The sequence below is a fragment of the Sarcophilus harrisii genome, chromosome 3 (assembly GCF_902635505.1).
Source record: "Sarcophilus harrisii chromosome 3, mSarHar1.11, whole genome shotgun sequence".
Lineage (NCBI taxonomy): Eukaryota > Metazoa > Chordata > Mammalia > Dasyuromorphia > Dasyuridae > Sarcophilus > Sarcophilus harrisii.
In genome coordinates, this window is record NC_045428.1 from 199,018,262 (window position 1) to 199,045,117 (window position 26,856).

At 33.5% G+C, this 26,856-nt stretch overlaps 1 protein-coding gene across 1 annotated transcript in view; it reads left to right on the top strand.

Moving 5' to 3' along the window:
* Nucleotides 1–6,018: 6,018 nt before the first annotated feature.
* GEMIN8 (gem nuclear organelle associated protein 8) overlaps nucleotides 6,019–26,856 on the top strand; it is a 33,585-nt gene continuing 12,747 nt past the window's right edge. Inside the window, exons 1-3 of the mRNA XM_003766575.3 lie at nucleotides 6,019–6,125; nucleotides 21,192–21,229; nucleotides 21,852–22,299. Coding sequence (XP_003766623.1) covers nucleotides 21,224–21,229; nucleotides 21,852–22,299 — 454 coding nt within the window. The 5' untranslated portion in view covers nucleotides 6,019–6,125; nucleotides 21,192–21,223. The remainder of the gene's footprint in view (nucleotides 6,126–21,191; nucleotides 21,230–21,851; nucleotides 22,300–26,856) is intronic.

The window sequence follows — 26,856 nt, forward strand, 5'->3', positions numbered from 1 at the left end:
CTGGAATCCCCCACTCGCTGCTGGATACTTTGAGACAAGAGTGCAATCCAGCCAGCTGGGGTCAACATGGATACTGTTTTGCCCCCAGTTCCAATCTCTCTCTCTCTCTCTCATAAAATATTAAAACCCTCTCTATTCCATCTTTCCTCACTTTCTCCAGCATTACAAAACAAGTACTTCCATAACATGGTGGAATTAAAAATATGATTGTACATAAAGCTACAATTCTATTATGCCCAATTTGCTATTTCTTTCAAATATACAACAAAATTATCATGTAAACTCCTTTTTTCTCCCTTCCCTACCCTAGAGATGGCCATCATTAGATACAAATATACACACACACACGCACATATATATATATATACACACATACATATATATATGTGTGTGTATATATAATATAAAAAAGTATGTAAAATTATTCTATATATATATATATATATATATATCTTTTTATCAATTCTCTCTATCAGATAGCATCTTTTTTCTTTTGTTCCTTGTCTTTAAGTATTTATAATAGACAAAATAACTTAGTCATTTTTAAACAATAGTGCTATTAAGGTATACAATGTATTCTTGGTCCTGCTCATTTTGCTCTTTATTATTTTGTGCAAGCTAAAAGTCTACCTTATATAGAAAGCCTTTTGAAATCCCTCTTATATTTAGTGCCTTCCTTTTATTATCTTCAATTTCTCCAATTTGTAGTTTGTACATAATTGTCTGCATAATCTCTTCCCAATTATATAATGACTTCCTTTCCTTTGCATCCCCAGCATGTTACACAGTGCCTGGAACACAATAGGCACTTAATAAATGTTTACTGTTATGTATATGTATATATGTATAATAAAATAAAACTTCTTTGATGGTTATCTATCAATCAAGTATATGATTCTTAGAACATACTAAGCACTCAATGACATCAAAATCATTTAGCTATCAAATGTATTTATAAAGTATATGGTCATTCTCTTTTCCAAAGGACCACATCAATGTTTTTAGTGTATTTTTATTATATGTAATACTAAATCTTGCAAGCAAAAAAAGAGACAGGTGGAAAGCAAAACCCTTAACCATATACTTTATTATAGCAATATTATAAAATACAATAGAACGTGTTAAATGTCCAAGGTTTTTTACCATTATTTATTTGTCTAGCAATTGTATGAGAAAATGAAGCAAATCAAATGAGACTGAGATTGATGTGGTTAGTGGCAGTGCAGAGAGTTGTGAGAATTGAAAGGATGGCGCACAGGTCCAACAGGGAAAAATTCCCAAACCTGAAAAGTCTGAATGGCAGAAAAGGAAAGTTTATTGTTCACTAAGAAGAAGCTCTCTTAAGCAGGCAATTCCTTATTAGGAATTTTGCAAAGGTGTGTTTGACAGACCCCTGTTTTATGAACAAAATGTTGGCCTGGGGCTGGGAGCTGTCTGGGATAATCAATAAAGAACCATCAGATAGAGATCTCCAAATGAAATCATTTTGAAGGCTTTTGCCCAGAGTCTGGGGAATTTCCTGGAGGGGATCCCAGCTACCCCCAAAAGATCAATGGAGGGTGATTTGATCAAAATCTCCAACTGAATGAGACTGCTTAACTTGGGGAAGGTGTTGTCTTAGGAAGGCATGCTTTTTCCCTTGGGAGAGTCTGAGACCCTGAATCTAGTTTCAGGGTTCACCCCTGTCAAGATCACATAAAATTATATGTGATATCATGATTTTGGGGAAAAAAAACCTAATAAAACATTAACAGCCTTGAAGAATGAATAGTTTGTTAACCACATAATTTACCATGCTTTTTATATATTGATTGCTTAAGAAGAAAGTATCAGAACTAAATCATTGGATTATACAGGTCTCCTCTGACAGGTCTGGGAAGAAAGTAAATGTAGGAAATGAATGTATTATATACACAGTGCAGTGCCAATGCACTGCATTTCATGGAAGCAGCTCCTTCTCAAAATTCTAAAAAGAGCAATAATAACAAGTAATCCTAGTGTTGAGCCTCTGGAGGTCAAAGACAGTGCAATTCTTGCTGAAATCATGTAGCGCTATTGCACTTTACTCTGTGCATTTACAGGCATTACATACACACACATATATACAATTATATGTTTTTATATATTACATATATTTTTATATGTGAGCATTTACATAACATTGGATATACATATTGATTACACATAGATTATAATATGTATCTGTGAAGAATAACTTTGTATTCTTCATGTGTGTGTGTACAATCATTAAATCATTCATATTTCAAGCCATCAAGTCATAAGTGTGTCTTAAGTATTTACTATGTGCGAAATGCTAGGATACAAAGAAAGGCAAAAATATTTCTTCCCTCAAGGAGCTTCATATTCTTATGAGAGAGATAGCATGCAAACAACTATGTGTGAACAAGAATTATATCAGATAAAATGAAAGTAATTTCAGAAGCATCAATATCAGTGGGGACTAGAAAAGATTTCTTGCAAAAAGTGAGATTTTTGCTGGTATTTCAAAGAATTCAGTAAAGCCTGAAGGCAGAGGTAAGGCAGGAGAGAATAACAAGCAAAGAAGACAGCAACAAAGCAGTAATATAAAAATGCATGGAGTTGGAGATGAATTGTGGAGTAGTCGGAGGGGAGGGGAGCTGTAAGAAGATTTTTAAGAGAGGAAACATGCCATGTTATAAAAGGTGTTTGTCTTGTTTTTTAAACAATCCTGGAGCAAATATCTATCTGTCTATCTATCTATAAAATTTTTCTCCCCAATTACATGTTAAACCATTTTTCAACCTTTTTTTTTTGTTTTGAGTTCCAAACTCTATCCTTCCTCTACCCCTTCCCTGAGATGGCAAGGAATCATATATAGGTTATACATGTACAATTATGTAAAACATTTACATAATTATTCATTTTGTACAAGAAGACAAATGAAAGAATTAAAGAAAAATAACATCCTTCAGTCTATATTCAAATAATATTAGCTTTTTTCTCTGGAGGTACATATTTTGCTTCATCATGAGTACTTTGGGATTGTCTTGGTTCTTTGTATTGTTAAAAATAGCTATGCCATTCACAATTCTTCATTGAACAATATTGTTGTTACTGAATACAACATTCTCCTAGTTTTGCTCACTTCACTTTGCATCACTTTATGTAAGTCTTTCCAGGTTTTTCTGAACTTATCCTGCTTGTTATTTCTTATAATACAATAATATTCATCATATAACATAGCTTGTTTTGCCATTCCCTAATTGATGGGTGTCCCTTCAATTTCCAATTCTTATCCCCGTATAAAGAGCTGCTCTAATTTTTTTTTTGTATAAATAGATCCTTAACTTTTCTTTTTTAATGTCTTTGAGATATAGACCTAGTAGTGTATTGATGTATTTTGTGCATAGCTTTTGGGGTATGCACAATTTTATAGCCCTTTGGGCATCATTCCAAATTGCTCTTTCTTTGAATGGATCAGTTTGCAACTCCAACTGCAGTGCCTTAGAGTTCCGATTTTCCTACATCCCAACATCCATCATTTTATGAAAAGTTTTAAAAGCCAAATTAAAGCATTTTTATATTTGATCTTGGAGATAACGTGGAGCCACTGAAATTTACTAAGGGAAAATGGGCAAAGTAACATGGTCAAATCTGTGATTTAGAAAAATTTCTTTAAAAATAGTGTTGAGTGGAGTATCAAATAGAGTGGGGAAAGATCACCAAGAGACACAGAACAGAGGAATGAAAGGGCCCAGGACAAAGCCTTGTGTCACCCCCACATTACCCTTCTCTAGACTTTTAGGGCACTGTTCTCCTACTTCTCCCACCTGTCATACTTCTGAGACTTCTTTGCTGAATCTTTAATTAGGCCATGCTGACCAATTGTGGGGGTTTAGATGGTGCCTATATGCCAATTACTTTATAAATATTCATCTAATATTCTATTTACCTCTTTAATTTCTTTCTTATTTGTTTTGTGATTTGATTTATCTAAATCTGAGAGTGCAAGATTGAGGTCTCTTGCTATTATAGTTTTGCTGTCTATTTCTTCCTGCAGCTCTCTTAACTTATCCTTTAGGAAGTTAGATGCTATACCACTTGGTGTATATATGTTTAATACTGATGTTGCCTCATTGTCTATAGTACCTTTTAGCAAGAGATAGTTTCCTTCTTTATCTCTTTTAATTAGATCAATTTTTGCTTTTACTTGATATGAGATCAGGATGGCTACCCCTGCTTTTTTGACTTTGCCTGAAGCATAATAGATTCTGCTCCAGCCTTTTACCTTTACTCTATGTATCTCCCTGTTTTAAATGTGTTTCCTGTAAATAACATATTGTAGGGTTCTGACTTTTGATCCAGTCTGCTATCTGCCTCCACTTAATGGGAGAGTTCATCCCATTCACATTTACAGTTAAAATTACTAAATCTGTATTTCCTGCTGAATGAGATGAGGTGAGATCGTTCAAGACAGTTGTGAAAAGGATTCCATCTATTTCAAAGTTTGAGTAGGCTTGAAGGACTTTAAGCATCAAGTCAAGGGCATACTTAAGTTCCCTCCCTGCTATCCCCTAAGGGCATACTTAAATCCCCTTGTTATCCTCCTATGACATCACTGTCTTTCTGTTTAGGTCAAATATGGGCAACTATGTACTTATTGGTCAAGTTCAATTTCTTGGGTAGTTCCCGGGTTTAGAATATAAGATCCTCAGCCAATAAGGATGAGGGTCAGTGGTGGGAGGGGGCATTTACGTTAGGGATAAAAAGTGTTGACCCTGGCCCCAAGGTGCTTCCTCCCTTCGATTGTCTGCTCTTTGGGTGGGACGCCAGATTCTCAAGAACGTATAATAAACTTCGCTTTGCTTCTAGATATCTCTCCAGCTTTTTTATTAAATGCTGTACCACACACTGCCATCCTAATATCCCCAGATTATGGTTTTCTTTTTCTTTCCCTCCTTCCCCACTTCCTTAGTATTAATCTTATTGGTCCCACTTGCGTCACCCAGCTCTCCCTCTTTAGTATCCCTCCCTCCTCTCTTTGAATCCCTTCCCCTTTCTTGTACCCTTCCCTTATTACTCTTTTTCCTTTTCCCTTTTCCGATTCCACTTTTTAATGAGGTGAGAGAAGATTCTCTGTAAAACAAATGTGTCAATTATTTCCTCTTTGAGCCAGCTCTGATGAGAGTAAGATTCGCACAATATTCCTCCCCCTCTCTTAAGTTCCCTCAGATATGATAGGTTTCCTTTGCCTCATGGTCGCATGAAGTTTCCCTCTTTTTTTCTCCCCTTTCCCCTTTTTCTGACACTCTCCCCTTTCCATTTCTACTTCCCTTTTTTATGCTATATCAATAAAATCAAATTATACATGTGGTTTTTATGTACATCCACAACTGAAATACAGTTCTCGTAAAATATTCTTATTTGATCCTCGCAACAACCTTGCAAAGGAGGTGCTATTATCACTCTTATAGATGAGAAACGGGCAGGTACAGAGGTTTAGCGGCTTGCTGGGGATCACAAAAACTAGTGCCTGAAGCTAAGCACAGATAGAACCCTCTGTCCGCAGCGTTACTAAATGGATAGTAAGAGACCCATTAAAAAATAATTTTTTTAAAAGAGAGACCAGTTTGATGTTGTAACCCCGGACAAGTCACTTAACCTGTGTTGGCCACTATTTTCTCCCTTGTGAAATAGGAATGATTACATCCCCAGCTTCACAGGGTGGAAGATCAAACGAACTCGTGTGAACGCTTTAACAAGCCTTAAAAGCTCCTTACCGTTGGGGAGGGAGGAGGTGAGGATTATTATTCCCACTGCCCTGCTTTATAAAACAGGAAAGTTAGGGAGCTCAAAAAAAAATGGGATGCTTGGGATGGAAAGAGATTAAAGAAGAGACTATAAAAGCATTGGGAGAACTAGCGAGGACAAGGAGTAGACCGACGCTCCAGCCTTGTCTATAACTAATACGGAGGAGGTGGGGCTACGCCTCCCTGCGTCGCACTACGTCTTGCGTCACTTCCTGAGTGACCCGGAGGACGTGCAGCCTCCCCATAGATACGGGAGGCGGGACTTCCGGACACGCTTGGCAACTAAGCCTTTCTGAAGAGGAGCGGAAATTGTGAGGAAAAGAAGCTTTCGGGGTAACACGTCTGCCTCCCTCTTCTTTTTTCCTCACCTTCCCCAGCGCCCGAGGGGACGGAAGCTTGCGGACTTATTCCTGGGCCCCCTAGCTGTTCCTTTTCGGGGTTCGGGAGAGGCGGGGAGGGCGAGTCGGGAAGAGAGAGGACTGAGGCAGCGGAAGGGAAAGGGTTTGGTGTCAGCATCCCCGATGTAAAACCGCTAGGCCCCTGAGAGATGCTTTCGTCCTACCTGTTTCAGATGAGGAAGCTGAGGGTCAGAGAGAAGTGGCTCGGCGAAGGTCACCTCAGGCCGCAAAGTCCCAGGGCCGGGACCCGAACAAAAGCTTTCTTGTGTTTTAAAGCACTAGGCTTGTCTTTAAGCGTATTTAAGTGAGTGATGTCTTTATGAAGTGCGAAAACATGGGTCAGGTTCTCAGCTGAGCGCCGATGAAACGACAATAGCGGCATTAAATAGCTTTTATTCGTTTTATTATACAATTTTTATTGTTTTTGAGTCGTTTTCCAATCGTGTGCAATTCCATCATTCAATTTGAGTTTTCTTGGTTTGCCATTTCCTTCTCCAGGTCATTTTATAGATGAGGAAATAGAGTTAAATAACTTGCCCAGGGTCACATTGCTAGTAAATGTCAGAGGCTGAATTTGAATAAAATTCTTTTTTTTTTTTTAATAATAGCTTTTTATTTTTTTAAATACATACAAAGATAATTTTCAACATTCATTCACCTTGTGTTTTAGATTTTTCTGCCTCTCTTCACCCCTCCCCCCAGACAACAAAGCAATCTAAGTTAAACATGAGCAGTTCTTCTAAATATATTTCCATATTCATCATGCTCTTCAAGAAAAATCAGATCAAAAGGGAAAAAGGAGAAAAAAGCAAACAATCAGCAACAAGAAGGTGAAAATACTATTAAAATAGTTTTAATTTAAAATAGTTTTTATTTAAATTAAAATAGTATTTAATTTAAATAGTATTAAAATAGAAAACATTTGATTCATTTAGTTCTGAAGAGGAAAGTGAGGCAGGTGACCTTGCAAAGCTTTCCCTCATTTAAATTCAGTTCACTTGCTTGTCATGGCATCACCTTCCTGATGTCATGGTCCTCTTCCAGAACAAAGGATAACCACAGGCCTGCACTCTATCCACTTTACCATCTAGTTAACAACTTATTACATAAGTTTTTTATATTAAAAAAAATGAAATGTGTTACTTTGTAGAGGGTCATTATCAATAATGCTAAAACTTTTCATAGTTGAGACAGGAACATTACTGTTTGATTTCTTGCCATTTCTCCCTCCTCCCTTCCCAAAATGCTGTCTAGATTATTCATAATTAAAATGAATCTTAATTAAGCCCCATGAAAATATAGAGTGCTTAAAGTATGGCAAAAATTCATGCTTGTGTTTGCTTGTTAGCTTATTCCTAATGTACCATTTTTGAGTATGTTGGTACCTGTTTATATTTTAAATTTAATTCTTAGCCATTTCTGTTTATAACCTTTCTGTATTTTATAATTTTTTGGAGTAAATAATCTTAAACTAGGCTGAAAGATTTAACAGTGCTAGGTTTGTAATTAGGAAGACCCAAGTTCAAAACCAGCCTCACATTCTTACTGATGATCAGTTATATAACCCTGCTTGCCTAAATTTCCTCAGATGTAAACTGTGGTTGATAATAGCACATTTCTCAGGGTTGTTATAAGGATCAAATGAGATATTGTAAAGTTCTTAGTACAGTTGTTGGAATATTGTAGGTGCTATATAAATGCTTTTGCATCTTGGTGGTGCAGTGGATAAAGTTCTGGACCTGGAGTCAGGAAGACTCATCTTACTGACTTTAAACTGGCCTTAGTCATTTGACAACTGTTTTGCCTCAGTTTGCTCATATGTTGAATGAACTGGAAAAAGAAATGGCAAACCATTCTAGTATTTTTGCCCCAAAAGGCATGCCCCAAAAGGAGTCATGAATCGAGAATGATACAACTGAACAACAATCTATCTATATCTATATTCTTTCCAATATCTTTACCAAAAAAACTTCAAATGGTGTCATGAATTGGATGAAACTGAAACAACTAAACAACAAAGTATAAGTGTTTATTTTCTTCCCTTAAACTACAATTTTTTTTTTCCATGTCTTGAAAAAAATAGTCAGAATTTAGAATTGGAAGACTTTTATATTTATCTGTCCTACTTCATTCCTTCTATATAGACAAAAATATAGATTAAAGTGGTTAAATGACTTACATGGAGTCTCATAGATGATAATTATCTGACCTAAAAATTTAATCCAGGTATCTTGAATTTATATCCTCTGATATTTCTGCTATTCTACCTTCATGTGTAGCATACCACTCTTTTTACGATTCAGGAATTGTGTGTGTGTGTGTGTGTGTGTGTGTGTGTAAATTTTCTTATCATTGGCTAGGCTAAAATACGTGGCTTGCAGCTTGCTTTTAAAGGTGATTTCCTCTTTTTTATATCCTAAAATGTTTTTTTGTAGAAATATGGACTGTTTCAATTAAGGTAGTATATAGACTTTTGAATCATAGCTCTAGAGCTGGAAGGTCTCCAGGGTCCAACTTCCTCATTTTTACAGCTTGGGAAATTGAGACCCGCAGAGAATTTTAACTTTTCTAAGATTACACAGTTAAAAGTACCAGAGGTAGGATTATATAAAACACCATGTTAGAGTGAAAATCACTTGGTAGTAGGGCTAAACAAAAACAAGTTCCTTCCAAGGTTAAAAAAGGTTGCTAATGCTTAGATTGAAAAATCATCATGATGATATTAATCAATAATGTATTGATCCATTAGTCTATATTATGTTATAGGTGAAAAAGCTGTGTCAAAATAGTTTACATTTTATTTCAAAGACAAGGAAGAGACTATTGTTTTCTGGTTCTGTTAAGGTTTGTGAGGAACATAGGAAAACTGATATTGAAGCTAAAATAAGGGGCTATTGTCAGAGCAGTTGAGGTGCTTTCTACAGTGAGGCATCTGGGTACCAATGAAGCAAAGCCCCAACAGTTAAGTCTTTGACCCATAAGCTTAAATGAATTGCAAATATCTGCCACTGAACACAAAATTTTTAATTTCTATTTTTTAAAAGTACTGTTTCTTGTTCATTTTATTTAAGTAAATAAATACCTGCTGGGTACTCATTTTGTACAAGGCCTTGAACCCCTTAAACAACTTTCAGTCTTATTAGAGAGGTGAGATAACTACACAAATAGAGAAGTGCCATATAACAGTATGTAGACAGTAAGTAGAATTGAAATTATCAGGCCTCAAACTGTCATGCTGAGGAAACATTGCAGATATGGAGTCAATTTTGCTAAACCTTAGTTTCATCATCTACAAAATGGAAATAATTATATCACAAAATTGTTCTGAAGATAAAATAGTATACTACATCATTCAGTCTGCAAGCATTTATTAAGCATTTACTAGATACTGTGCCAGGTCTTAGATATACAAAGAAATGAAACAATATCCTCAAAAAATTTATGCTATATTATAGAAGGACAACATATATGGGTAAGGGGTAGAGAAAGATATTAGCAGCTGAAGGTATCAGAAAAGTCTCTTTTTGCTGAGCTTTGAGGAAAACTAGAGTTTCTTGCAGGCAGAGGTTAGAAGAGAGTGCATTTCGAACATGGAAGCCAATCTGTGCAAAGGAATGGAACTGAGAGGTGGAATGTCATATTAGAAATAAGAAGAAAGCCTGTTTGCCTGGACTAGTGTGCATATAGGGAAGAAGTTCAAATATGGAAAGGCAAGTTTAAGCCAGGTTTGAAATACCAAATCTTGGAATTTGTGTTTGACCCTAAAGGAGTTAGGAAGCCATTAGAATTTATTAATAAGGGAATAAGTCCTGTCATTCAACTAGTACTTTAGGAAAATCACTTTGATAATTGTGTGGAGGATGAAACCAGGAGAAGGAAGAGGCTTTTATAGAGCAATTAGGCAGCTGTTGAAGTAATAGAGGTGATATCTGAGAAGGGGACATCTTGGAGTTAGAAATTATGTGATGACAGTGAGATGGAATTGGCCCTGACGTTTTCATTTATTTTATTTATTTATAATAACTTTTTATTTTTTCAAATATATGCAAAGACAGTTTTTAACTTTCTCCTTTGCAAAACCTGGTGTTTCAGATTTTTCTCCCTCCCTTCTATCTACCCTCTCCCTTATACAGCAAGCAATCCAATGTAGGTTAAACATGTGCAATTTTTCTAAACATTTCTGTATTTGTCATGTATGCTACATGAGAAAAATCAGATCAAAAGGGAAAAAAAATAACAAGCATATACAAACAACAAAAACAAAAGGTGAAAATACTATGCTTGGATCCCCTTTTAGTCTCCATAGCTCTCTCTGGACGCAGATGGCTATTTCCATCACAAATCTATTGGAATTGCCTTGAATCTTCTCATTGTTGAAAAGAGCCACTTGCATCAAAATTGATCACATAATCTTGCTGCTGTGTATAGTGTTCTCTTAGTTCTATTCACTTCACTTAGCATCAGTTCATGTAAGTATTTCCACTCTTTTCTGAAATCAGACTGCTCACAATTTTTTTTTAAAAACAATAATATTCCATTACATTCATATACCATAACTTATTTAGCCATTCTCCAACTGATGGGCATACACTCAATTTCTAGTTCCTTGCCACTCAAAAAAGGACTGCTACAAACATTTTTGCACATGTGGGTCCTTTTCCCTTTTTTTATGATTTCTTTGAGATAAAAACCTAGTAGAGAAGCTGCTGGATCAAAGAGTATGCAGTTTTATAGCCCTTTGGGCTATAAATTGTTCCAAATATAAATATAAATAGTTCCAAATTGCCATCCAAAGTGGTTAGATAAGTAAGTTCACAACATCAACAATGTATTAGTGTCCCAGTTGTCCCACATTCTCTCCTACATTTATTATTATCTTTTCCTTTCATCTTAACCAATCTAAGAGGTGTGAAGTGGTATCTCAGAATTGTCTTAATTTGCATTTTTCTAATCAATAGTGATTTACAGCACTTTTTTATATGATAAGAAATGATTTATATTTTTCCATCTGAAAATTGTCAGTTCATATCCTTTGAGCATTTACGAATTGAAGAATGGCTTGTATTCTTATAAATTTAAGTCAGTGAGGCTTTTATTAGAAGCACAATGTAATTAATGCTGTAAAGTTACCCATGTATATATCCTGTAAATAAAAGGCTATTAAATTAAAAAAAAAAAAAGAAGCACAATGTAAAACATTTTTCCCCAACTTTCTGCTTCTGTTCTAATCTTGGCTGCATTGGTTTTGCTTGTACCAAATTTTTAAATTTGATAAAATCAAAATCCTCCATTTTTTATTTCATAATGCTCTCCTAGTTCTTCTTTGGCCATAAACTATTCCCTTCCACAGATCCAACAGATAAACTATTCCTTCTTCTATTAATTTGCTTATATTATCACCCTTTGAACAATATTGCATAATAATGGTGATAATGAACAACATTGTTCCACCCCCATCTTATTGGGAATAGTTCTAGTTTATCCCCTTCACATATAATGCTTGTTGATGGTTTTAGGTAAATGCTACTTAAGGAAAACTCCATTTATTCTTATGCCCTCTAGTGTTTTTAATGTTGGATTTTATCAAATGCTTTTTCTTCATCCGTTGATATAATCATATTATTTCTGATAGTTTGACTATTGATTTGGTTAATTATACTAATAGTTTTCCTAATATTGGACCAGCCTTGCATTCTTGGTATAAATCTTATTTGGTCCTAGTGTATTATCCTGATGATAAATTGCTATAATCTCTTTGCAAATACTTTATTTAAAATTTTTGCATCAGTATTTATTAAGGAGAATGGGCTATAATTTTTTTTCTCTGTTTTGGCCCTTTCTGGTTTTAGATATCAGCACAATATCTGTGTCATAAAAAGAACGTGGTAGGACTCCTTTTCCCCCTATTTTTTTTTGAATTATTTCTCTTTAAATGTTTGGTAGAATTTACTTATAAATCCCTCTGGCTCTGGAGATTTTTTTCCTTAGGGAGTTCTTTTTCTAAAATGGTACTATTTAAGTAATTTATTTCCTCATCTGTTAACGTGGGCAATCTACATTTTGGTAAATATTCATCCATTTCACTAGGATTATTAGATTTATTAGCTATTTTATTGTCCAGTTTATTAGCAATTACTTAATTGCAAAATAGCTCCTGATTGTTACTTTAAATTTCCTCTTCATTTGGTAGTAAGTTCACCCTCTTCATTTTTGATACTGATAATTTGGTTTTATTCTTTACTTTTTCTAATCAAATTAATCAAAGGTTTATCCATTTTGGGTTTTTTCCCTCCACAAAACCAATTTTTAGTTTTGTTTATTAGTTCAATAGTTTTATAATTTTCGGTTTATTAATCTCTCCTTTTATTTTCAGAATTTCTAATTTGGCATTTAATTGTGGGTTTTAAATTTGTTCTTTTTCTAGCTTTTTTTAGTTGCATGTCCAATTCATTGATCTTCTCTTTTTCTATTTTATTCATATTAACATCTAGAGATACAAAACTTCCCCAAAGAACTGCTTTGGCTGTATGCCATAAGTTTTGGTACGTTGTCGCATTATTGTCATTCTTTTGGATAAGATTATTGATGTTTCTATGATTTATTGTTTCATCCAGTCATTCTTTACGATTAGATTACTTAATTTCCAATTGATTTTCAGTCTATCTTTCCCTGACCCTTTATTGAATGTAATTTTTATGGTATCATGATCTGGAAAAGATGCATTTACTTTTTCTGTTTTTCTGCATTTGATAGTGAGTTTTTTGTGCCCTAATTCATGATCAATTTTTGTGTAAGTGGCATATACTGCTAAGAAAAAAGTACATTCCTTTCTATCCCCATTCAAATTTCTCCAAAGGTCTGTCATACCTAATTTTTCTATAATTTTATTCACCTCCTTTTTTCCTATTTATTTTCTGGTTAGATTTTTCTAGTTCTGATAGAGATTGAGATTCCCCCATAGTATAGTTTTGCTGACCGTTTCTTCTTGCAACTCACTTAACTTCTAAGAATTTGGATGCTATACCACTTGGTGCATATACATTTGGTGTTGATATTACTTCATTATCTATGCTATCCTTTAACAAGATATAGTTGCCTTCCTTATCTCTCTTAATTAGATCTATTTTTGCTTTTGCTTGATCTGAAATCAAGATGGCTAGCTCCCCCCCCCCCTTTTTTTTTTTTGCGTTAGCTAAAGCATAATAGATTTTCCTCCAGCCTTTTACCCTTTACTCTATGTATCTCTCTGCTTCAGATATGTTTCTTATAAACAACATATTGTAGGATTCAGACTTTTAATTCAATCTTCTATCCATCCTCTTCATATTCCCCCAAAAGGATTACTTTTTTATGCTTCTATTGAGTCTTGTATTTGAAGATTAAATTTTCTGTTCAGCTCTGGTCTTTTTATCAAAAATAATAGAAAATCCCCTATTTCAGTGAATGTCCATCTTTTCCCCTGAAAGTTAATGCTTAGCTTTTCTGGGTAGTTGATTCTTGGCTGCAGTCCAAGCTCCTTTAGCTTCTGAAATATCATATTTTAGGCCCTTCTATCCTTGAATGTGGAAGCTGCTAGGACTTGGGTAGTCTAAATTATGGTTCCTCAATATTGGAATTGTTTCTTTCTGGCTGCTTGTAGCTTTTTCTTCTTGATCTGATAATTCTGGAATTTAGCTACAGTATTCCTTGCAGTTTTTGTTTTCGGGTTTCCCTTCAGGAGGTGATCAGTGGATTCTTTCAATAACTATTTTATCCTCTGATACTTTCGATGATATCTTCTATATCTCATACCTTCTATGATATCAGGGCAGTTTTCCTTTATGATTAATTTCTTGAAATATGCTGTCCAAGCCCCCTTTTTTTTTCCCAATCATGGCTTTCCAGTAGTCCAGTATTAGATTGTTTCTCATGGATCTGTTTTCTACGTCAGTTGGTTTTCTAATGAGATATTTTACATTTTCTTCTGTTTTTATTGTTGTTGTTGTTTTGGTTTGGTTTAGTTTGGTTTGACTGATTTTTGATCTCTCATTGAGTCAATTTGCTATCATTTGTCCAATTCTAATTTTTAATGGATTGTTTTGTTTTTTTTTAATTTAGTTTCTTAACCTCCTTTTTTATTTGGCCAATTGTACTTTTAAAGGAGTTGTTTTGTTCAGTGGAGTTTTTTCCCCATTTAGTCAATTCTATTTTCCAAGAAGTTTTCTTTTTCCATTTCACCAAAAAAATTTTTTTAAGTTGTTTTCTTCCGTCATTTTCCTTTTTCCCTTCTCTAAACTACTGGTTCTTCCCCCCAACCTTTCATATTTCTCCTGCAAAGCACTTATTTCTTTTTCCTGTTTTTCTTCTCTCTCTCTCTCTCAGAATCCTTTTTGAACTCTTCCAAGAGACCTTTTTGAGCTGAAGACCAGTTCATATCCCTCTATGAAGTTACTCCTAAAGGCATTTTGCCTTTGCTGTCTTTTTTTGGGTTTGTGTTCTGATCTTCTCTGTCTCCATAGTAGCTAGAGCTCTTTTTGCTTTTTTGTTCATTTTTAAAAGTTGAGCTCTGTTCTTAAGGCACAGGGGGAACAGGGGCCTCTCACTTACTGTGCTGTGCTGGAGTTGGTGTGCTGCAGACTTTCCCATTGTAGTGGATGGGCCTGGCCAAGTGCCACCTGTTACATTGGGTTTGGAAGCTCACAGTTTGCTTTCTGTAGTTGCGTTGGAGGTCTCACAGTTGGATTGCTGACCCAATGGCCTTCTGAACCAGAACTGAGTAACCTCTGCTGCTGTGTTTTGCCCAAGAGCCTCATAAAAGATTCCCCCCACCCACCCATGCTATTACATCATAATTAAATACTACAACTTGTTCATCCATTTCCCAAATGATGGACATCCCTTCAGTTTCCAATTCTTTGCCATCGCCATCACTAAAAGATTTGTTATAATGTTTGATTGAAAGTTTTATAGCCTTTTCTTTTGGTCATAGTTCCAATTTGTTCTCTAGAATGGCTTAATCAGTATATTACTTCATCTCTAATACATTAGTGTTTTAATTTTCCCACATTTCTTCCATCTCAGTTTCCTATGTTTGAGAAATGAAGTCTCTTATCAGAGAAATTCACTATAAAAATTTTTTCACAGCAATGATTATCAACTATGTGTTTTCCTGCATCCTATTTTCCCTATTTATCCTCATCTCTTTGTCCTGTCCATTTGCAAGTGTTTTGCTTCTGACTGACTTTTCCCAAACTATCCTCCCTGCTATCAGCTCCCACTCCCTTCTATTATCCTCTTTCCTTCCTATTTTCCTTTACAGTAAGATAGATTTCGATACCCAACTGAGTGTGTATATTATTCCCTCTTTGAGCCAGTTCCATTGAGAGTAAGATTCATGTGCTCCCTCCCCCATTTACCCCATTTCCCTTTCCACTGTAAAATCTGAGGCCTCTTTTATGTTAGATATATTCCATTTTAGCACTTCCTTTCTCCTTCTCCCAATACATTCTTCTTTCTCATTCTGTAATTTTACTTTTTTAAGATAATCATGCCAACACATTATACACCTTCTAACTGCCCTAATAATGAAAAAGTTTTTAGATATCATTTTCCCTTGTAGGAATATATACAGTTTAACATTATCAAATGTCTTATGATTTCTTTTTCCTGGTTACCTTTTCCATCTTGTATTTAAAAGTCATATTTTCTATTCAGTCCTATTCTTGTCAGGAATGATTAAAGTCCTCTCTTTCATGGACTATCTATTTTTGTTTCTGATGGTTCATACTCAGTTTTGCTGAGTTGGTAATTCTTGGTTTTAATTCTAGCTCCTTTGCACTCCAGAATATCATATTCCAAGCCCTCCCTCTCTTATCCTTTAATATAGAAGCTGCTAAATCTTGTATTATTTTGACTGAGACTCCACAAGATTTGAATTATTTTCTTTTTTTTGGCTACTTGTAGTTTTTTCTTCTTGACCTGTCAGCTCTGGAATTTGGCAATAATATTCTTGGGAGTTTTCATTTTGGGATCTCTTTAAGGAGGCAATTGGTAGATTCTTTCAATTTCCATTTTACCCTCTGGTTCTAGAATATCAGGGCAATTTTCTTGATAATTTTTTGAAAATGTCTGGGTTTTTTTTTTTTTGATCATTGCTGTCAGGCAGTCCAGTAATTCTTAAATTATCTCTCTGGATAGATTTTTCCAAGTCAATTGTTTTTTCAATAAGACATTTCCCATTTTCTTCTATTTTAAAAATTCATTTGATTTTGTTTCATTGTTTCTTCATTTTTTAATCATGTTATTATCTTATACTTGCCCAGTTTTGATTTTTAAGAAGTTACTTTCTTCAAAGAGCTTTTGTTACCTCCTTTTCCATTTGGCCAATTCTACTTTTTAAGGAGTTCTCTTCTTTGGATATTTGTGCTTCTTAAGGTATTATTTTCATCAGTATTTTTTTTTTTTATCCCAAACCTAACAGAATTATCTAAGTGGCCTTCCTCAGAAATTAAACAGCCCATATGAATGGACTTTTTTTTGGTACAGTTTGATCACACAATAGTTTGTTAGAAAAATATATGCAGAACTTAGTGAACTTCAAGTTCAGTATAAATCAGCAATGTAATATTGCAGCATTGAAGGACTATGGAAATAATATAGAAGCTATGCCTTAAACAGAATTAAGAGAAGTAGTCAGTCAGTTAAAAATCATTTATTAAGCATTACTCAGTACTAGCCATTGTTCCGAACACTGGAGATCTAAAGAACAGGAAAAACAGCTCTTGCCTTGCTTAATAGCTCAAAGAGTTAATTTTTCAAATGAGAATGACAGCACATACATAACTGGTACATTCAAAAGATAAACAGGTAATTTGGAAGGGGAAGGTACTGATAACTGGAGAAAGCAGGAAAGGATTTCTCTGAGATTTGAGCTAAATCTTGAAGGACTTCACTAAGAGATGAGAGATAAAAGCATTCTGTGTTTGAGAGAAAGCCCACAGTGCTCATGAATAAAAAACAGATCCAAATATGTGGTAAGCCAGTAAGAATAGTCTGCTCTGATATATTGGCTATTGAAGTTTGTTTATTTTTTTAAATTTCAGAAGCAGTTTATAGAATAGTCAGTTAGTGCTATGCAGAAGTCTTTCAAAAGGTATATTTTTATGCAAATAATGTTCAAATTTCTGGTGAGAAAAGAAAAATATAAAACAGCTGCAGTCTATATTAGCATGTGAGAGGAAGAAGATGCCTTTTGTGTTTATATTATCTGCCAGCCCATATCCTATGTTTACATGAATGTAAATATACAGTAGAAATTTGTGTGAGTATATATACTTATAGTGTTACAGTTTAGCAAATAGGAAAATATTACTTATTCATAGAATTTCTACTTTTAGACTTGAAATTATTTTATAAAGAGGAGATCTAGACTTTTGTCTTCCTTTTTTCTTTACTAAGTGTATATTTTTATACATTTAAAAATACATTTCTTAAAGTGATAACAGATTAACTAAAGAATAAGCTTTTTAAAAAAAAGCAGCTTTCATGGGAAAATTTTCTTTTAGGACTTGGAGACTCTTTTATTTGCCAGTAGACCACAGTAGTGTTTAGTGAATGACCTCAACCCTGTTTTTTTTCTTCCTTCCCTTGGTGGTGTGGGGAAAAACAATGAATTCAGTCTCTATACTAGTTTGGTTTCAGCTGTGGGGTGACTATTATGCCATTGTGCTGACTTGTGGTGGCTTCATGATTTGCATTTCTGTTGACTATAGCCCTTCCTGACATTGCCAATCTCTTTTCATTTAGCTCCACTGTCCCATAAGGTAAAAAGTTGCTGTTCAATTGACTGAGCTATTAAAGCAGCTGACAGACCTGGGAAAAAATATTTCAAAGAAACATTATACAAATAAATAATATAAAACTTCAGATTTACATCCCCTACCTTATAAGCTTCCTTTTGTTAAAGGGTATAAGTGTCTGGAATTGTGACTTTAATATCAAAAATTATTTTTAATAATTTCAGGAATCCCAGTAGTTATCTTTTTCTTGGATTCTTATGCTAGGAAAGAACTCCACATTTTCCTGAGTTGTCATGAAAAGAATGTTAAGTGAATCAGAGGAACACATGTTTCCAATCAATCTAAAGTTAATAGAATGAGTTATTAGACTATATTCTCTCACCATCTTTGGGAAATTGATTGTGATCAGACCAGAAAAGTTCAAAACTGTTGTTGCCTTTCATAATTATGGATTATCTTTTTGATTGTTGTATATAAGTTGAGTTTTTAATCTTTTTTTAAAAATAAAGTGAACATATTGCTGAGTATAAAATATATACAAAAAACCTAAATTCTACTCATTAATAAATAATTACTTTTATCTTTTTCTTAAGATTTCCTATAGGTAGAAAAAATATCTCAGAATTTCTTAGGAGACTTCAAGTAAATGAAATAAAAGCTCTAGTATTTTTTGATTCTCCTTGATAATATACCACATCCATCATATCAGCTAAATGGGAAGGGTTACTGGGCTGGGGATCATAAGACTTAGATTTTGGTACCAGCTGGCAATGTAACTTTGACTAAATGGTATATAGATATATACACATATATATAGTAGGAGCAGAAAATAAAGCACTTCTATATCATTGCAAAACACACTGACTTTGTCCCACCAAAATATTTTGAAGGATGTTTGCATGAAGAAAATAAAGTGCCAGTTTTCTTAGTGATAATGATAAAGAGAAAATAAAATAATTTTGCAAAAAATTTTCTCCTGAAACTTGTATATTTGACCAATATTCTTGAAAAAATATAATATTCAGAATACAGGGTTCTCAAATTAAGAATTTGTCCCCAAAAAAGATAACTACATATACTTTAAATATTAAAGAAAATAAGTTTATAAAATAATTTGATATATTTTCCCAATTTAAAAAAATACTTGCCCAGCAAATAATAAAAAAAAAAAAGAAAGCAAATAGCCTGGTTTTTTTTTGTGTGTTTTTTTTTTTGGTGGTTGTTTTTGTTTTTTAAGAAGCAATTACTAATTTATTTGAGAGACCAGAGGTATTCCTAAGAATGGATAGATAAGGATCACAGTTTCTTTGAAAAGAGAGCAGGATTGGCATACACCTGTTGTTTTCTAGGAACTATGCTAAATGTTTTACAAATGTCTCATTTGGCCCTTACAATCTCATTCAAGATAGATACTGTTTTTATCATGATTTTACAGTGAAAAAACTGCAGCAGGCATACAGAGAAGCTAATTGTCTTGCCCGGGCTCATGTGGGTATCTGTGGGTATCTGAGGCCACATTTGAACTTGGGACTTCCTGCCTCTAAGCCCAGTACTCCATTCACTGAACCATATAGTTATCTTTTATAGATGTGGTACATTGGGCATATTCCATGTGAACAAGAACAATTAACAGGCTTATTATCACTTATAATAGTGCACTGAGACAAATATTTAAACTTGAATGTCTAATAATATTTTGACCACAAGAGTGAATCCCAGGTTTATCAAAAGCGTGTGGTGCTATTTAGAGCACCTTGTTGATATGAAGTGGGATTTTTTTATTGTAGCTGTCATAAATATAAAAAATTCAATCTTGATTAGTGATTGAAAAAGAATTTCAAGTAGCATAGAAGTATCATAAAAGTTTTGAAAACCTTTGTTTCTAAAAACAAATTCACCTATCACAACATGATGGTTATTTTGTTTTAAACTTGAAAGTTGTGATTTACAGCTAATAATATTAGCTAACATTTATATAGCTCTTTAAGCTTTTCAACACACTTTAATAATATTTCATTTTATCCTCAAAATAACCCTGAGAGGTAGATACTGTCATTTTACAGATGTGAAAACTGAGGTACACAGAGGTTAGGTGTCTTGCCCCAAGTGATACAAATAGTAAGTGTCTAAGGCTGTATTTGAAATAAGGTCTTCCTGACTGCAACTTCAGCTCTCAGCACTATGCTGTCTAGATAATGTGATATTATTAAGGATATCTGTATATTTAATATTGTTTTAAAATTAAATGTTCTGAATAAAAGAAACTAAAGAAAACTATTTGCTTCGATTACATTATGAAAATAAGAGAGTGATAGTTTTGTGTGTGTGCAAAAGTAGACATGTTATATAAAATTTGAAAATTGCTGACAATTTCCAATTCTGTCAACCTATTTGGAAAAGAAATGCAGATTCTTTAAGCCAATAGAGAGACCCTAGGAAGTGAGAGAATTGAAGATTAATAATCTTTTTTCAGGGATTCTTATTCTTTTGTGTCTCATCCATCCCTTTGGCAGCCTGCTAAAGTCCATAAACCCCTTCTCAAAATAATATTTTTAAATACATAAAATATATTGATTATAAAGGAAATAAAAAATTTTAAATATAGTTATTAGAAGATTTTTTAAAACTATTTGAAGAATCCCAAATTAAGAACTCCTATGTCAATCAAAAGATTCTCAATGGAGATGCTAAGATGTGTAGTAGAATAAAGACTGTGTTAATGTTTGCACTTAAAGAGACTGCTCATATTCCTGATATTAAAGTTACTCTCTGGATCTAAATTAAAGGGTTTGGGTTGGTTTAGAAAGATGTGTTATATTCATGCTTGTGATAAGAACCAAAGTAAGTAAGATAATTTAAGTGTTTAGAATTTTTTTTACATCTTGTTTTGTGTATTTGCAAATAGGATGACCAAACATACATTTATGCTTGGTTAATTTTAATAAGACTTTAGTGCATATAGAAAAACTAATTGAATTCAAAAATATGATGTAACCTTTTACTCTCAACTATATCAGTAGAAAAGAACCATAGCTGTTTGAACCCTGACCATAATCAAAGCCATACTGTCCATGTGTTATCATTTTATTCGAATAACAAGCATTGGAAGTAGGGGGAAATAGTTTCTAGAGTGCTTCTTCTGCAACACCAAACTTAGTAAATAATTATAAATGTCATATCTGTAATAATCTCAACATTTATTATGTGGATATTTTGTATTCTAGTTTCTGGTGGCTGTTTGAACTGGCATGCCTCAATGATGGTAAGGATTTTTTTTTTTTTAGCTTAGTAGAAAGGAAAATAATTATTAGTATTTTAAGTATTATGCATTATGTATTATATATTAAGTATTATTTGTTCAACTGCAAAACAAATAAGAACTAGAACAAAGAAATGGCATTAAAATAATAATAATGCCACATGGCAAAATTTTGTTCTACTTGATAGTTAAGAAAACAGTTGCTGCCCAAGTGTTTGGAAATTGAAAAGGGCTGAGATTTGAAGCTTTGATAATTGAGAAATTTGCTTCTCAGCAGTTTCTACTGAGAGTCCCAAAGTTGTAGTCAGGCCTCTCCTATTCTCTAAGTTTGAGTGACTTAAACAGTTTGGGTCTTTGTACTTTTCCCCATATTTTCTTTAAAAAATTGTTAGCCTACCTTTCTGTTTTCTGATATTTTATAATCTTGAACTAGATGCTTTATAACATACGTTTGCTTCTTCCACCTCCTCTGCAGTTTTTAAGTATTTTGTGAACAACGATCGTGTCTTATACTTTCATACTTATATATGGCACCTGTCACAGTGCTTGATGCTTGCATTTGGGCACAATACTTGTCATTTAGTGCTTAAAAGATGTTTCTCTATTCTGTATCTGTGTGTTTTAGGATTCATCACAGGGAGACTCTGAGCCATGGTATTCTCAGCGAGCATATGCGAGATACTGGCAACATTATAACCAAGCCATGCAGTGGATGCGTCGGCACCAGAATGCCTACAGGAAGGCTATGCTGTCCTTCTATAATTCCCCATGGTATTTGCCTGCTCTCATTCCAAACAGTCGTTATGCAGACTGGGGTGGGGAGGACCAGTCAGCCAAGGAGGATTATTTCTCTTCCCATGGTTGGCACAACAGATCTCAGTATCCACAGTGGTCACAGCAGCCTCCTCATAATACCCACAGTCACCAAAGGACCACAAAAGATGACCACGTTTCCTCCACAGAAGAAGAGTCAGATTCAGATGGGGAAATAGAATGTGATTTGAGTAACATGGAGATCACAGAAGAGCTCCGTCAGTATTTTGCTGAGACAGAAAGACACAGAGAAGAGTTAAGTAAGTCTTGTCTGCTTCCTTTCATTCTTTTCTCATATATGGTTTTTTTTTTTCATTAATGATTTCATTGTGTTGTCCTTCCTCCTTCACCCCAATCCTATTTTACCACAGACTTCCTTGAGTTTCATGACTGGAAGTGACCTTCAAAGTAAAACGTGTGACTGATTTCCTGAAGGAAGTGTTGTACAATAAAAAGATCAGTAGATTTGGAATTAGGAGCTAGATTCCAATCCTGGTTCTGCCACAAATTACTTGTCACTTCATCTTTCTGGGTTTCTTTCATCACTTGTAAAGCAAAAGAATCAAACTATTTAAGGTCTTTAATGTCCCTTCTAGCTCTAAATATGGTTTTCTAATGATCATAAGATTTCATAAGTCAGAAAGTCCTTGTCCTTTTTGCAGTTTCTGTATGCTACATTCTTTTTTGATTCAGGGTTAATATAGAGTGAGTACAAAGTGGAAATACACCTGGAGTCATCAAAGAGCTATGCTAGCATAACTCAAACACATAGGCCCACAGGCAAATATTGAAACATTTATTGTTCCAGATCCAATCATTTTCAACTGTGTTTTTGTCACATGACTCAGACATCCCTGAAGACCTGGAAAAATTGTCCTAATGCATTAAAAAGCTCAAGAAACCATTTTCATTTAATAATAGTATACATTGAAACACCTTTAAATGATCCAATAAATTATGACCCATTTCATTCTCCATTAAACAATTTGAATTTTACAAATCACATTTTCTTGTTTAAATTTTTTATTAACATGTTTTATTTTTATATTATGTTCATTTCCCAGCACATCCTCCCCCTTTCCATTGACTTAGCTTTTAGAACAAAGAAAAGGAAAAAATAATGCAACAAAACTAATAGCCAACAACATATCAGCCAAATCCAATATTATATGTAATATTTCATGCCCATGATCACCCATCCCTACAAAGGGAGGGAGAGAGGCATATTCTAGTATCACATTTTTGTGGCTAAGCTTAGTTGTTATAATTTTACAGAATTCAGGTTTTTTTCTTTTATTGTCCCTTTTTCCCCATTCCATTAACTTGTATTTGCTTAGTATATGTTGTATGTACCTATTATTATATTATAATAATGCATATATTAATATAATATATGTCATTTCCCCCATTAGAATATAAATAAGCTTTCTTAAGTCAGAAAGCCCTGTCTTTTTTGCAGTTTCTGTATGCTACATTCTTTTTTGATTCAGGGTTAATATAGAGTAAGTACAAAGTGGAAATATACCAATACACCTGGAGTCATCAAAGGGCTATCCTCAGTGCTTAGTATAATACTTAACTCAGGGGTCCTCAAACTTTTTAAATATGGGGCAAGTTCACTGTCCCTCAGACAGTTGGAGGGCTGGACTAGAGTAAAAACAAAAACTTTGTTTTGTGGGCCTTTAAATAAAGAAACTTCATAGCCCTGGGTGAGGGGGATAATCGTCCTCAGCTGCCACATCTGGCCTGCGGGCGTAGTTTGAGGACCCCTGATTAGCTCATAGTAAAGGCTTAATAAATGTTTATTTGAAAAATTCTTTAATATTACTTATTATTTTTCCTCATTCTGTTTACTTCACTTTGCATCAGTTCATATAAATCTTTCATGCCTTTCTTTACATTACATTCAGTATTTGTTAGAACATAGTAATATTTCATTCATATAGCACAGCTTGTTTATTGATTTCCCCAGAGTATCTTCTTTGTTTATGGTTCTTTCCTAATTTAAGAAACACTTTTACAAACATTTTGATAGGTACAAGACCTTTCTAGCATTGACTTCATCTTTGAAAATCAATTTCAATTTTATTAAAACTGGAATTTGTCTTTATTATTTAATGTAAGCTCCGTAGGGTAAGTATCATTTTTTATTCATAGCTAGCATTTTACATAGTGCCTTGTATCTACTAAATGCTTTAAAATGGTTTGTTCAATTGAAATGAATTGGATTTGGCATTTGAAGTCTTTACACAGAATCATTAATACATCAAATGCCATAAACCTTGAGCCAAGTCTTTGCTGTATTTTATTCAAAGAGATCAAGACTGAAAATACTTGTGGTTTTCTAAAGCCATCCACATTGATATGGGGAAATGAAAGTTTTCTCTTGAAAAACAAATAAGTAATAAAAATATCAAGAAGCAATTCCCCCCTTCCTCCCCAGTCAGTTTATTTTGATTGAGAAATAGATCTCCAATTCCTGCTTGTTAGCAATATTTGTATTAGGTATCATTTTTAAGCTGTAAAAGTAACATTAAGGTTTTCCTTCTAATCTTTTATCTTTGTGTTTATCTGACAAGTTTTCTGAGTTTTGTTTGTTTGTTTTAATTACTCATTACTCAGATGACTTTCTCAGTCATTTAGAAATTGTTACAGTATTTTATGTAATCTATGCTAAACTGTATCCTTAAGTAATATTAAGCAATTCTGAGGAGGTGGGGTAGGGCCTATTTTCTAGAGAGGAACTTTCCAAAGGAAATTCTAAATAGCACCTTACCCCTGGAAATCATACTAAAATGCTAAATCATTTATGGAATGGTAATTTCATTTTTTTAAAAACATATATTCATTAGTTCATTGTAAGGAATTTATTGTTACTTTTTAGTGAATTAACCAGATATACAGATTTTTTAGTGAATTATCTAGATATACAGATTTTTGAGAATTAGGAGGTTGGGAATTCTAGCAGGAGGAATTTGTAGCAATAAATTGTTTCAAACCTGACAAGTACTTTAAGAAAAAAGTTTGTTCTTGTATATAGAAATAAGAGATGATATCAAGAAAAAAAAATTTCATTGTTAGAATTGAATAGTTTCAAATTAAATAACTGAACAGTGTTAAGTATTTTGATTTTAGTTTGTATATTTTATTCAAAGCTCTAAATGCTTTGTCAAGTAGTAAATATTTCATTTTACAAAAATTAGGTGGAAATTGCCCAGAGGAAAGAAAGAAGTATTTATTTTTACAAAGTATGTGATCCTTTTAATTTAGCTTTTCTAATTTATGCTTTAAAATATTAATTTAGTAAACACTACTAAATTCAATATATTGCATTCCTTTGATTCTAGAATTGGCTCTCATGAAGAACTCTAAGCCTGGGTTACTACAAGACTTTGACTTAGAAACTGTTTATGTCAGTGTTTGTGAAAATACAATGTTCTTCAACCTGCTCTTTTAGATCCCTTCAGAAAAAAAAAAAAAGGGGGCATCAAGTGAGAACCCATCTAGATGTTACTAACATAGAAGACTACCTCCAGCAGAAACATTATGTATGACATTCTATTCTGTATAGAACAGAAATTGAGAATTTTTTCTTTGAAAAATCAAAGAGAAATTCTTCCCAAGTACCTTAATTTTTTTTTTACCTTAGCAAAAATAAAAAATTCAGAAAAACAAATTCTGTAATTTATATTTTACAAAATTGCATGTCTTCAGAGGAGGACAGTTATAAGAGATTTTCTTATATGTAATATAATAAAAAGCTATTGCATTTTTAGCAACATTAGACCAAAATTTGCATGTATATCTATGTGGTTTAGTTTCATGAAAACAAAGGCTGACTTTGATGGTGGCTGAGATTCTTTTGTTTTCTGTGCTTCCTTGGCATCATTGTGGCAAGTGCCTCTCAGCCTCCTAAATAATAGTTTCTTGTTTCTGTAGTCTTAAAAACATTAAAATATGATTTTGTCACAGTTCTCTACTTTTATTTCATTTTTGGCTCTCATATCTTAGCAAATTATAATGTTTATTTGAAAGTTTGATTAATATAATCATTTTCTATTAGGGTTTATGTTTTAAATAAGAGGTTGAAAAAAAAACAACCTCTTAAGTATTTTATGAATAAGTTTATATTCTACTTGCCTAATGATATTTATTCAGAACATTTGGGAAAGTTTAGGTGACAAAAGAGTAAATTTACAAAAAGCTGAGAAGAGAAAATTGAGACTATTCACGGAAGTTTGCATTTTTTAAAATATGTATTCCATAAATATATGTTTTACATAGTTTATAGGATCATTGACTTAGAGTTAGAAGGGAAACTTAGAGGCAAAATCTTATCCAACTCCCTCATTTTACAGATGAGGAAAGTGACATCCAGAGAAGTTCCATGATATCTCTTAGGTCCCATAAATAGTCATTGGCAAGTGTGAGATTTAAGCCTATGTTCTAACTCCAAAGCCAGTGAGTTTTCTTTCTACTATCTTTAGTTCTATCTTAGTTTATCTTCACTTCAAGTGAAATTTTTTCAAATTGGACTTGATGATCTTATTTATGATTCCTAGGAATCTAGATACTAACTTCCTAACATATTCTTTTAATTGTAGTAGTAGTGTATAATTCAATGATTTTTAAAGTAGGAGATTAAAAATGGGTCCTTTAAAACCACTAGAAACAGAACCTGCTTTTGATTGTGTGTCTTTGTCAGACATAATCAGTAATTCTTACTTTTTGAGGTTTAGTTGGCTATGATGTTTCAAGGTTCTACTGTGTAGAAAATTAATATGGGTAAGAAAAGAAATGTATATTAACTTCTTATT